The sequence below is a fragment of the Peromyscus leucopus genome, chromosome 13 (assembly GCF_004664715.2).
Source record: "Peromyscus leucopus breed LL Stock chromosome 13, UCI_PerLeu_2.1, whole genome shotgun sequence".
In the NCBI taxonomy this organism is placed as follows: domain Eukaryota; kingdom Metazoa; phylum Chordata; class Mammalia; order Rodentia; family Cricetidae; genus Peromyscus; species Peromyscus leucopus.
In genome coordinates, this window is record NC_051074.1 from 35,353,011 (window position 1) to 35,367,399 (window position 14,389).

General features: G+C 43.8%; 1 protein-coding gene across 1 annotated transcript in view; it reads left to right on the forward strand.

Annotated features, from left to right (window-relative positions):
- Epha4 (EPH receptor A4) overlaps positions 1-14,389 on the forward strand; it is a 139,317-nt gene that overhangs the window by 71,415 nt on the left and 53,513 nt on the right. The window contains 1 exon segment of the mRNA XM_028889275.2: positions 12,101-12,439. Within this exon segment, the coding sequence (XP_028745108.1) occupies positions 12,101-12,439 (339 nt within the window).

Consider the following 14,389-nt stretch of genomic DNA (forward strand, 5'->3'; position numbering starts at 1 on the left):
ATAGTTCATTTGTCTCCTGAAAAGCGACCCAACCCAGTTAGTTGGAGGTCATACAGGCATTGGAGGCCTCACTGTATGCATGGTTTTATTTTATTTTATTTATTTATTTATTTATTTTTTTGTGGCTCCTTTCATACTTCCTGGGGATTGATGTCAGGGAACAGAAATGTAAAGGCTTCTCCCACATTCCCTCACTGGCCCCATCAGAGGAGAGAGGCACCGTGGTTTTCTGGCAAATACTGCCTGTAGACAGAGACCCAAGAAAGCAATGAACCTGAGGATGGAATTTGAGTTCATGACTTCCTTTCCTTTTTTCAACAGGATTGATTTATTAACTTTTAATTTTTTTTTTTTTTTTTTTTTTTTTTTTTTTTTGAGACCCAGTGTCTTGTAGCCAAGGCTGGCCTTAAATTCTCTCTGTTGCCTGAGGATGACCTTGTACTCTTTCCTGATCCTTTACCTCCCTCAAGTTGGGATTATAGCATGGCACTCTCTGGTATGACCTTTTTATTATTATTATTATTATTATTATTATTATTATTAATAAATACATATCCGATAAGTAGGCTAGCTAGCCCCTTCTCCCCTTGAATTTTCATTTCCCTTCTGGAATGCAGTCTGGCTTTCTTCAATGCTGGGAAGGCTCCCATGCAAGAACAGGAAGTCCTTTATGACCTTAGTGCTTAGCTGGTGTTCAGTGATTGTAGGGAGAAGGCTGAGCCAATGTTCTGTTTAAGGTAACATTGCAATTTCTGATACATTTCAAAATATGTGAGCGAAAACGGAGGGAGTCATTAGCTTTGTATACCCCCCTAAAAAAATCCCTAAACTCCACAATTTTATTTTGCTATTTTGCTCAGCCCTGTTCGAAGAGTGGATTTCTGTAATCTTCAGTTGAAAATCCATCCTTCTGCTGTGTGCTCCACTTGTTTGGGATAATTTATCAGTGTTGGAGATCAGGGCCACTCTGCCAGCTTGAAGGGCCTCCATGTTTCCATCTCTGAGTAAATGGCCTTGCGTAACTCCATCAGCTGTTCCAAACAGTGTGATTGATTAATACTTAGTGTCTTAAATAGTCCCCAAATCGCAGCTTTTAAGACAACTTGCACTGAAAAAGCTCAAGGCTGATGAGCAGAAATTTACCTAGACCTAGGCTGAAGGGTCTTGATTTGAGAAAGTTTTCTGAAGGTTGAGGGTATCAAGAATTCGAAAGGACCAAGCTCCAGGCTGCGGATGGGTGGATGGCGCTGACTTTGTCTTCATACTGGCCTCTTCTAATTGAATTTTGAGCGCTGCACTATTTCCTCTAGAAAGTGTATTGTTTTCAAATCGCCATTTCAGTTCTATTACTCAGAGCGCTCACTTCTAATGCTTGCTGGCAGTTATCAACATAATGAGCCATAATGAAATGACGAGCAATCTTCAGTGGAAACCCAGCGTCGGTCCCACCGGCGTTGTGTGACTGTGTTGTTAAAATCGGAATGCAAATTAAAAGACTGTGGTCCGTCGTCCTTACTCACTTCCAAGGTCAGAAGAAAACTTTTTTTTCCCCTTTTTTTGCAAAGCGCTCTAATTTGGAGACTCTTCTATCTATTGTCAAACAAGCTCTTGAAGGTGCCCCCAGAGTTTGATTATTCCTCCCCCCACCCAAAGATTAATATATTTAGCAGTCTGGCTTAGGGATTTAGGGAGGTATGTCTATAGTAAGGTTTTGATGTCTAAACCATAGAATAAAAGGCATCCTTCAGTTTCAAGTTTACTACATCTTGCACCCCCCACCTCCAAATCCAAAAAATGTACTTCTTTTTACTTAGGTGTTGAAAATAGCTAATACTGTAGTAGTGGGGGGGGGGGCAATTGTCTGAAGATGGGTCATGACCGGTTTGGTAAAAGAGTGAGCACCAAATCCCCCAAATGTTCATGGGAGTTTCAGAAGGTCTGGTGGGTGATCTTTAACTTCTTTTTTTTTTTTTTTTTTTTTTTGGTCATCTATACAATCAATCCCTTTTGTATGACAACTCTTGAATTCCAAGATTTCCAGGAAATGTCTTCATATCGCACATCAAATCCATAGTGTGTAATGGGTAGCTGTTCTAGCTGTGACCTTGAAGTACTGCCCCCTAGTGAAGTAGCAGGTAACTGCTACACCTGCCCACACCTTAAAGTACATGCCCTGAGGACATAGCCGCTGGGGACCCTTAAGACCTGGGATGCACTTTGGAGAGATGAGAGAGGCATATCTCTGCTCTTCACTGGTCATCCAACCTAGCCTCATCAATGCCTGGGCCTTCCTTCTAAACAGGGTACATACCCCTTGAGGAGCTCTTCCTGAGGTTGACCTCTGACCTCCACCCAAGGACTGAATGTAAGGTACTAGATGGGCTTCAGGCTGACTGTGTGCTGACTGGTTATTTGAAGAGTGTGAAAGTGCCATGCTATTCCATCAAGATCAGTTCCCATCACATTGCCCTTCCTTTCTTTCTGACCTACTTTTCCATTGTACAAGGATAAACAATGTACTGCCTATTCCTGGAGGAAATGCATAGGTGTGAGGAACATTAATCTTGGCTCTCGCGAAAGGCTCAGATAATCTGCCATTGCCATTTATTTAGCCAAGTTATTACAGTTCTTCTACCCCCATGAATAATTAAGAGTGGCTTGCCATCAAGCAAGCAAGCCCCATCATTTCTGGATGGCATCCCTGACACTCCTCACCGAAGCCATACTGTGGTTATGCACAGCATGCGTCTTTGAAACAGGGTCAATTATACATTTTTCTGAGCTCCCCTGGGGTGAGAACTGAGGAGCTTCCTTGCTAGCAGCATTTTGATTTTTCTCTAAGTCTGTCCTCCTGCTCCACCTGCTACCTAGGGCCCAGCCAAGATGAGCTGAGAACAGAGAGCAGGCTCCCCTTGCCCCCTCCTGTGATCTACCACCAGGGAAGCGGCCTTTACCTGAAACTCCTAAGTACCCTGTGGTGGAGAGGTAGGAACCACACAAAGAGGGCAGAGCAGCGAAGCCTAGAGCACTAACTACCACAAATGTAATGCCAGCCAGCCGTCATCCCGAAGGGCAGTGGACTTAGAGAAAATTAACTCTGGGGGTAGGCAAGTTGAGAAAATTAGAAGCGTTCTGATCTGTTCCAGAAAGGAATTCATAGTGAAGCTTCGTGTGTGTGTGTGTCTGTGTGTGTGTGTGTGTGTGTCTGTGTGTGTGTGTGTGTGTGTCTGTGTGAGTGTGATGTATGCATACATGTGCACATGTATATGCATGAGTGTGTGTGTGTGTGCATGTGAGTGGACGCCAAAGGTCAACGTGGGTATCTTCTATGACTCTCCATGTTATTCTTTGTCACAAGGTGTCACAGACCTGGGCTAGCTCAGTATTTCAGCAAGGCTGGTTTGCCAGCAAACCCCCCCAGGTGAACCGCTGTTCCGCCTCTCCCCCAGCACTGCCGTCCACGGACACGTATCACCACGTCCGGCTTTTGTGTGGGTGCTGAGGATCCGAACTCAGGTCCCCACACTTACTCAGCAAGAATGCTGCCTGCTGAGCCATCTCCCCAGTAACTTTTGGTGATCAGATTGTCCTGATGCCTTTTGAAAAAAATTAATTCGGGGATTAAATTTACGATAAAGTATGAAAAAGTGTTGAAAAAAAAAAAAACCATACACCCGTGCACAGCTCAGCTAACTCCTGAATGAAATGCCATCATACTTTCCTTGGTCCTGTCTATTTCCAAGTACTCACTCATGGGTAACTGAGAATCTATAAAGAACTTCAGCTCTGCTCTGGTCATCTCATGTAAAGAAACAGAATATTCGGTTAATATTCCTGAGAGGAGAAGAACACAATAGAAATAAGAGAAAGACTAGGCATTGGTAGAGTCTCAGCGTTGACCTCTGTGGGAAGCTAAGACTTCTGCAGGACAGCAACAAGTGATGGATGTGTCCAAGTGCTTCAGCTTTGAAATCGTGGACAGCTCTGCCTTGGCATTCGTATTGTTAAAACACATAAACTGCTGTGATAAAAGGTTCTGCACCGTTCATAAATCTCAGAAGCGGTATCCCCGGACAGCCGTCTTTATGTAAACTAACCCAGCCGTCAGGGTCAAGAGAAAGCAATTAGTGATGGCAACGTATACAGCCGTCACGGGGGAAGCAGGGGCTTCATGTAGGAATCCGAACCTGTCCACCCCCGACTGTTTACTCTGCCTTACAACTTGTCTTTCAACCAGAGAGAGATTAACAACAAAAGCTTATCTGAAGGGTGGAAGGGCTTTTCCAGCTAAGACACTGAAGTATTATTGACAGCCCCAAAGTTGCACGTGCTCCGCGCACGCGCGCAGCCTGCGCAGCCTTATGAAATGGAACCGGAGCCCCAAGGTGCCTCTTCGTCGGAAGATAATGTCTTGTAACTGGTTGCCTTGGCGTTTCATCGGGTGACAGTTGCGCTTAAAGGAATTGATCATGTTAAGAGTTACGTTTTCTGCCCGGGCTCCTGGGATGTTCCTTGCTACTTCCAGAATTAATTTCATGGCTCAAGCATTGAATTTTAAAATGGTGATTAAAAATCAGTTAAGTATTAAAAATCTGTAATCGGTCTGGATGCCATGGTGCCCCAGGAGCCCTGGTACTGTGACTTTTCCTGTCAACTGACTGACTCCTTGTCTTGGTTACAAACTACAACTTTTTTTTTCTAATATTTTAATATGAAGTTGTCCTTCTTTCTTTCCTTCTTTCCTTCTTCCTTCCTTCCTTTCCTTCTTCTTTCTTTCTTTCTTTCTCTTTCTCTCCTTCTTCTCTTCCTTCTTTCCTTCCTTCCTTCCTTCCTTCCTTCCTTCCTTCCTTCCTTCCTTGTCTATTTGTCAGCTTTTGTGACACACACACACACAGGCTGTGGTAATGTTGTGTCTGATAGGGCAGTTGCACTGTCCAGATAAAGGAGTCATCACTTACTCCTTCGGCAATTAGGTATTAGGTTGTTAAATATCACTAGCGTGCAGTGTATCATGGGACTACAAATGATAAAACCATGGAGGAAGCTGAGTAGGTGAAATACTTGTCTGCAGGCATGAGGACCTGAGTTCAATTCCCCAAGCCCCCCCCCCTTGTTTCTTTTGTTTGCTTGTTTTTAATCCAATATGGAGGCATGCTCTTGTAATCCCAGCCCTGAGGCTCACTGGCCAGCCAACAAAACCTACTTGTCTAAATCCAGTATAACAAGGGATCTTATCTCAAAATCAAAGTGGACAGCCTGCGAGGAAAGGCTCCTGGGGCTATGCTCTGGCTTCCATGTGCACCAACATGCACGCCCGTCCACATACGTGAATACACTCAAAAACAGTCATAAACCGAGAAATAAGAATGGAAACTAATATTCTCACAGGAAGGAAATAAAAGGTTATGTGATGGGCCGCCTCGGGGTCTGTTAGCACTTTGATTCCCGTTGTCACAAGAAATTGAATTTTCGGGTGTTCCTGGAACTTTACACCATATGTCCATCGGCCTGTTAAACCCACATCCAAATGGAACCATCATAGCTCAAGTATTAATCTCTTCCTTTACGAATTAAGTCTGTTTCCAGTTCACAGGGGTTGGATGGAGTGCACCAGCTGTTGGTGCTGCGGCTTCAGCTTCCCGTGGCATAAAAGCACACGATGGTTATACCTCACCGTGGACACACGTTAATGCCCAGGTTCATGGTTAACTAGTGGGTTCACATCATGTGCGTATTTGTGCATGTGCAGGAAATGTGCATGGGGGTGTAGTGCCAGCAGAGACCAGAAGAGAACTGGAGTCAGAGGCAGTTGTGAGCCGCCACCCGACATGCGTGCTGGAAACCAAACTCAGGTCTTCGGCGTGAGCAATACTCACTCTTCTTTTTTTTTTTTTTTTTTTTTTTTTTTTTTCCGAGACAGGGTTTCTCTGTGTAGCTTTGCACCTTTCCTGGAACTCACTTGGTAGCCCAGGCTGGCCTCGAACTCACAGAGATCCGCCTGTCTCTGCCTCCCGAGTGCTGGGATTAAAGGCATGCGCCACCACCGTCCTGAGCAATATCCACTCTTAATGGCTGAGCCATCTCAATTGTATGTGCTGCCTTTCCCCAGAGGAGAGAATACATGCTTAGTGAAGGGGGAAGACAATCCCTTTTGTGATATAACATGGTATTTTATGTGCTGTGATAACCCTTGCTATCTGCTATAATTTGGCCTCTAATTTCTTCGGGGCCTTTTACGTCAAACCCTTGTCAACCGAATATAAGTTGACATTCCACAAGAAAACAATAATTACCCGCCGTAACACCTTTCACCGGTACCTGCTAGGTGATGTGGAAAGCATTTCACGCCGCTGAAGGAAATGATGCTCATTTAACGTCCCCAGTGGAGTGCGTTGCCTATCTTTGTTAGAGCAGTGGGAAGTAAAAGGCATTTCATTCCTTCCTCAAACAATGGCATGAGGTGTAACTTAGATTTTAGAAATCAGGGTTGTTTCCGACCTCCTAGTCGGAGCCTCCTATATGGACTTGTACTGCACTTAATGTCCATAGTTCTACAGAATTAGGAGGGTACCTGTATTTACCATGCTACGGCAGAATACCTGACAATTTATGGAGGTCGGGGGCAGGACATTAATGTGGCTCATAGTTAAGGGGATGGAGGTTCATCATGGTAGCAAGTCACAGAGGTGGATCTTGGGAGCTGCAGCAGGAACAGGAGTGGCTGGTTACATTGTTGCAACTGCCAGGAAGCAGGGTCTGACTCATTAAGCCGTCGGTCTAGCATCCCTCTTTGTCTAGCAAGACTTTACTCCTTAGGTTCCACAACCTTCCCGGGTCACTAGCTGAAGACGAAGTATGTGACCACAGCATCAGAGACCCTCTTCCTGGGAAAAAGGATCTTCTAATCCAACAGTTCTCAACATGTGGGTCACAACCCCTTTTGGGGGGTCAAAGAACACCTTCACAGGGGAAGCCTAAGACCATGGGAAAACACAGACAAGATACTTAACCATAACAGTAGCAAAATTACAGTTTTGAAGTAGCAACGAAAATAATTTTCGGTATGGTCGGGGGGTCACCACATCACGAGGAATTGTATTAAAGGGTCACAGCATTATGCAGGTTGAAAACCACTGGTAATCCCTCTAGGAATGATTGACAGGCAACGGCCAATTTCAGCCGCTGTCTACTTTTGCCAAGATTTCTTGGGTTCAGCCATGCCCAATGGTGGAGATACTTGCTGTGGCTGCTGAGTGGTTGTTTCCAAGAGCATATGGCCCATAAAGACTAAAATATTTACAACATGGCTATGTAATAAAATGTTCTTACAAAGAAAGAACGCTGACCCTGCTCTATTCATAAATTAAAGGTTATTGCATTTGCCTTTTGTTTCTGGTAGTATAGTTATTATCTGTGCCACTAAATTATATTAAAAACAAGAAGGGCATTCAAAATGTGAAAACTTTAAAAGAGTTTCACACGCCAGCCCCATTCTTGGGGTGCAGAGACAGAGAATGTCGAGCATATGTGTGAATGCCATGGGGAGATTTACAAATGCAGTTCAAAATGAGCGATTCAAAATGAAACCGAGCGGTGCCTTCCCTTACGAGCATTTCAGCATTTGATTATTTCATATTTAAAAATGGCTTAATTTGGTGATAAAAATAAAATTAAATGGGGGAGGGGAGCTCTATTAAAATTCTATTAAAGGCAAATATGAGGCTTCCTTTGGAGATGTTAGAATCCATTTCTTCCAGAGAGATTTTAGCTAGCTTCGTGATAAATTATCACCTGAGAACAAAGCAGAAGAGAAATTGGAGCCTTCAGTTCTGACTTGACAAAGCTTTAATTGACAGGCCCCACTTTAAACTCCCAGGTGCAGTGGTTAGTCACGGAGTCTGTAGGAACGGGTCAGAGCAGGGTGCATGCTTGCCCTCTAAATCCAATGCACACACACACTTCATATTTAGATGCCTTTTAGCCTGTTTCCTTTACGAAACCTCTTCCTATCTAGGAATCTATCACAAATCCATTAAAATGAATCAAGGTGGGTTTTTTTCCCCTCTCTACTCTCCAACAGGTTATGAAATGAGAAGTCAATAGATATTTGTTAAGTAAACAAGCACTCTACAGCGCCCCCCGGCATTGGTAACCACTAATACCGGACACATAGCCTTTCCCAGCTTTTCCAGTCTGGTTTGTCTATGGGAATGAGTTAGTACTAGTGAACCTTATGGGAAAAAATGAATGGTGCAGCTTTAACTCCAGGAAGCCTGTTTTCACCCATACGGTACAAGTTACATTCAAGGACTTCACTATCCATCCATCTACCCACTCATCAAACATTTATTGCGCTTTCTCTGAACTAGATATTAGGAAATAATGGTAGACAGTGGGAAATAATGAGAACATTGATTCCCTTGAGGATGACTTAGACACAGGTGATAGATGAGGACAGATGTAGAGCAGATGTCTGGTTAGCAAGAAACTGTCAAGCATCACAAGCGAATTGGGCCACAGAAACAAACAAGGAACTGAAATAGGCGTGGTACCATACTCACTGCCAGCCTTGTGTTCGGCTAATATCGATAGCCGTTAAGATATTTTGTTCCTCACGGTGACCCATCAATGTGTGCTCAGAGAGAGTGGTATAGGCAGAACGACTAGAAAGTTTGATCATAGTCTGCTGTAGCTTTGACTGATAAGTCATATAGTCCTCACTCTGCATGCATTTGGGATCGGCTCTAGGACCCTCAGGGATACCAAAGTCCATGGACGGTCTCCACCCATATCTAATATGGCACGAACAACACCATTTTCCTGAATCCTTTACTCTTTGGGGACATGTATAACTAATACAATATCATACTGTCTGAGTAGTTATACATGCTGTATTTCTTCGGGAATAATGGGAAAAAAAACCAAACAACTAGTAGGCTGTTTATGTTCATGAGAACACATTCTTGAATTTACACCCCGCTGATTAGATCCCTGGAAGTGGACCCCGTGGGTACAGAGCCCCACTGTACTTGAACTGAAGGCTTCACTTGCAGATGACCTTATCTCTGACCAGGAAGGAGGGCCATTCACCATTACTCCTGATACTCAGACACAAAACTTAAATGGAAGAGAAAATAGGTCACGATCAGTTTTTCTCTTGTATGCTTCCTATTTATTGGCTGAGTGTTCATGTTTCTCAGAACGCCTGCTTTCTCTTATTAGCTATCCCTGCAAAGAGTTGCCGCAATGATAAGTACAGCTGGCGACCTAGGTTAGCTTTGGCTGTCATCGGGTCTGTCTTTTTTCCTTCATTGTCTTGAAGAGAATTTTTCTGTGCTGAAGAAGCAGTGGCCCTTCACTATAAACGAGGAGCACACTCATTCCATGTTTGTCGTCTTTTAATTGGCAAGAGATATAAAAAGAAACCACAATCCCACAGACGAAACACAGCCACCATTATGATTTCAGCTTGGAAAGCATGTGTGCTTCTCTGCGTCTTTATAGGCCAGTTGGTTAATTATACCGGGCAGGGATTTCCATGTTTCTTTCCCCCTTTATCATATGACTATAATTGTCCAATTCATACATGGCTACAGTGTTCTCATCATGTTGTAAGACACACAGGCAGAGCTGTTCTTCAAACCATTCCTGGAGCCAGCATTGAGCTTGAACCTCTTTTAGCATTTACCTCAAGGCCTCCTTTAAGAACCAAGACAACTGTTTGAGACCATAGCTTGTTTTCACATCATCCCTCCCCCCGACCCCCACCCCATGAAATCCTGCTGCATCTTTGTATTGCTTTCCACATGGCAGTGTTACATCTCCGGGTCCTGTGACCATTTAGTTTTCTGCTCCATTTCTTCTCTGTTTAGACACCACCGTGCCCCGTCCTACATACTAATTACTGACTTCTTGCCTCTGCGGTACTCGGTTCATTGTGTCACATTTTCCCATGTGAAAGTGGACCGGCGAGCCTTGGCAAGGAGGTTAATGGATTTCAGAGTCACTCTTGCTTCGCCCTGGAAGTCACAGGAAAGTAAGAACTGGTGGCTGACCCATTTTATAAACCAGACTACGGCCAGCTTCAGCTGCAGACTGGCGATGGCTTTCACCGCGGTGGCCATCACAAGTCACAGATCTTGAAGAGTAGAAAGTGCCCACTCCTACTGAAAGCAGCTCTCCTGCCTGGTGGAGCAGAAATAACCCCCAACTCTAGGTCACAGTCCTTTGAGAGTTCCGTAAAATTAATTCTGTTATGAATTACATTGTGTAGATTTGTACTATTATCTGTTTTCTTTCTACATCGCAGCTCCCTCGTCTTTAACATTTAATACTTAACACCATACTTGGCTCTCGGAGTCTGATATTTTCAGTAACTCCATCCACATATTCTGAAGCCATTTGCTCATCCTCACTCTATCCTATCTGCTGTGTTCAAGACCATACCTTGAGTCTTGAAATCTAAATAAGAGGCAATTTAATTCTGTTTCTGGGGGGGTTTCTGAAGTCGGCTTAGCTTTAACATAAAATTTACAATAGTTTTGGTAAGGTTCCCCCCCCCACACACACATCCTTAAGATTTGGAGGCTGAGGGGTAGATCTTACAGTTAAGGAAGGCTGTGGATAATTAGTCTCAGGGGGTTACAATGAGAAGCTGCTTACCTTTTTAAAGTAATGTCTTCAATTAAGTTGTATGAGAGAGAAGGAGGGGAGATTTCCCACACAGAACGTTTCCACCAAATCCATCGGCCCCGTTCATCACCGCAAGTCAAGTGACAAATATTGAATGTGACTGTATGTCCACAGGTGACCTGCCTCACTTCTGTCTCCATCACCTCTTTGGACCAGACTCGGTGTTCCATGGTAGCTAATGAGGAAAAGCGTCAATTCCATACAGGCCTCCAGCTAACTTCCCTTCCCGAGACAAGTGTAGAATTACCTTCAAAGCAGTCATCCCCAAAAACGTGTGTATTTGTGTGTGTATATATACACATAAATACGTGCATATGTACACGTGTGTGTGTGTGTGTGTGTGTGTGTGTGTGTGTGTGTGTGTAGAAAGAATGGGTGTTTTGTGAAAACTCAGTTTGGCTCTTTTGCCTTTTTTTGTTGTTGTTATTATTATTTCATTTTTTGTTTGTTTGCCTGCTTTAGTTTGGTTATTATATTATGGTAAAGACTTCTTTTAAACATTTGAAACGGAGTTAGACCAAGAAAGCTCTTCCTTCAGCTCTCAACTTCTTCCATCTTCTACCTGACAGCACCTAGGACATAGCCTCTTGGTTGGCTAAAGGGTTGGTGGTCATATCTTCTATTGTTTCTCAACTACCCATGATGCTTTGGATCACCAGTCATCGATGATGACAGTCACCATCAGCGCTCCCATTTCAGGAGTGTTTTGGTGTCAGCGGGAACGAAATGTGGTTTTGGATAGCCCTTATCTATGGAAGAGTGAGAAGTAGGTTTGTGGGAGTCATAGACAGCCCGGGCCTAGCTCTGAGATCTCTCTGCAGCTGTGTGTATCTTTCACATCGTGGCAATCATGTTAAACCAGTTCCTGCTAATAACAACATACCAAGTGGTTTAACTTTCACTTAAATCTGTGGCCGCAGACTCCTATCTATATCGCTCTGATCATTTAATTTGCTATTGGTAATGCGTCCCACTGAGCAATCAGAACATGTCTTCAAAAGCCATCGTCTCTTAAGTATTCATTTTCCAGTCCCCCACAGCCCTGGGAACTGGAATCTCATTTGTAGAGCCGACTTTCAGAAGGTAAGATGGAGACCAGATAACGTATGCTGCTTCCCTGCCAACTGAGAGCAGGCCCGGGCTTCGAGCCCGCTCGCTCGCTGTGGAGTGGTTTCATGTCTTGAAGTGGCATGTTTATTTGCGCTGGAGGTAGAATGAGTTCCACACGCACAGCCTCTATCATATTGTTCTTTTGAAGGATTCTTTTTGTTAGCTTTCTTTGCCTTTTGCTCGCTCTGCCAAGTGGGCCTTCCTTCTCTCCTAGAGCTGAAGAGAGTCAGAGAAACTCCCGAAGGAGTCCAACGGTCTCTCAGTTCCTGGTGTGATGGTCTGTTTTCTCTTCCCCCAGGCCCGCCATCTGCTCCCCTCAACTTGATTTCAAATGTCAATGAGACGTCGGTGAACTTGGAATGGAGCAGTCCTCAGAACACAGGTGGCCGTCAGGACATTTCTTACAACGTGGTCTGCAAGAAATGTGGAGCCGGTGACCCCAGCAAGTGCCGGCCCTGTGGAAGTGGAGTTCACTACACGCCACAGCAGAACGGCCTCAAGACGACCAGAGTCTCCATCACCGACCTCCTAGCACACACCAATTACACGTTTGAGATCTGGGCAGTGAATGGAGTGTCTAAATATAACCCTAGTCCGGACCAGTCAGTGTCTGTCACCGTGACAACCAACCAAGCAGGTAGGAATAAATAATTCCTATTGTTAAGTCATGGGTGCTGATAATCACGAATTGTATTACTGTTCTGAAATCAAAGCAAAACCTATTATAAACCTATAAGCTGTGTTAGAATACAAAAGATTTGGAGGAGGATAGTTATTAGTTTAGCAAATATTGTATTGCTTCAGACAGCAGCTGCATACCATGCCTTGTATCGGGCAGCAGGAATAAAATGAAGAATAAGTTTGATTGACAGACAATGACACATTAGCAAACTGAGGCACTTGGGTGCGTTTCAGACTTGATTTACTTTTCTTTGTCTTTTATGATTGAATTGGTTATGTGTGAGTGTATGTGTGTAGACAGAAATACAGACACAGAGCCTATGAGCACAAAGGTACTAAGAGGTCAGAAGAGCTGGTGTCCACCTCTAATTCCTGAAGAGAACAACAACTTCAGGAATGGGGCTCTCCTTCTGCCTTGGAAACCAGGGACTGGATTTCGTTCGGGCTTTTCTGGCAGGCAGTTTTACCTGGTGAGCTACCTCCCTGGCCAGGTTCCCTGTTATTTTTGAAGAATTCAGGAGAAGGCGGAGGAGAGTGGCTGGTTTTGTGAGAGTCTTATGATAGCAAGCATGACCAGGAAAGGTTGTTAGAAGCTCTCAATTCTGCTGTCTCTTATTTAATTAACTTCTCAATGTTTCAGGGGGGTAGCCTCCATAGTTAGGTGAAATACGCGTATTAGTTGATCTGGTAATGAAAGTCTGCCAAAGACTTAACTCAAAGCCATTTTTTTTTTTTCATTTTACTCTGAATTTCCTAGCATATATATTTTTTTAAAAAAAAAGTATTGGGAAAGATTTTGAACAAGGGCTGCCATGAAAAATCTTAAGATGCTCATGTATGAATAGTCAGTCTCTTTACTTATAGTTATGAATCATGAATGTGAACTGGGCAGGCTTTTATCTCTTTTATGTGTATGTTCAATGTGTGCAGATGTGTGTATGTCTGTGGTTGTACATTTACGTGTGTACATATGTATGGTAGAGATTAGAGGATGACTTTGTCACCTTCAGGTACAATCTTGTTTACTTGATTTATTATTATTATTATTAGTAGTAGTAGTAGTGGTAGTAGTAGTGGTAAGGCAGGGTGTCTCATGGGCCTGAAACTGGCCAAGTAAGTTCTGCAGGTTGTGCAGTGAGCGCAAAGGATCCACTCATCTCCACAGTTATAAGACTCTGCCACCAAGCTTGGATGTTTTTTCTAGGCATGCAATTTACTGACTGAGCTACGACCCCAGCGCCTGGGCTTTTGCCTTTTAATTTTGTACTTTTAGAGCATCAGCACTGTTTGATGTTGTTTCATTTTTCTAAAAAGTCTAGACTGATGTCAAGAGTTTAGAAGTATCATAAGAGTAATCGCAAGTAATGTTTGTTGTGTTGTTGGTGAGTGTGTATGTGTGTGTGTGTGTGTGTGCGTGTGAGTGCATGCAAGTGGCCATATCACACACAGCCCCTTGGACCATCATTGGTACCTCTGTATAACAAGCAGCCAGCATGTGCAAAGCAGTCTCCACACTTAGAGGAATGTGGTTATGACCAGTCAGTCCTTAAATTCAGTCCTTAAATATGGATCCTCATTTCACCCACAGTGCCTGGGAGTGAACCCAGGCCTCTGTGCATACTAGACGACCACTCTTCCACTGAGCTACACCCTCAACCCTCTCTCTTTTATTACACCCCTTCAATTATCCTCACACAAATAAGAGCATTGTGTTCTTACCCAATTTAAAACTAGGACTGGACCTTTGGAGGCCCCATCTCTGCAGGGTCAAGTTTGAAGTCATTCTCTGACAGCAGAGGGCAGCCCTCGGGAGATAGTCTCCATCTCCACAGGGTTTAGGAAGGGACTTCCATGATTCTTCATATACTTAAGGGCTCCAGCCAAAAGATTATGTCAGCTCCTGCTA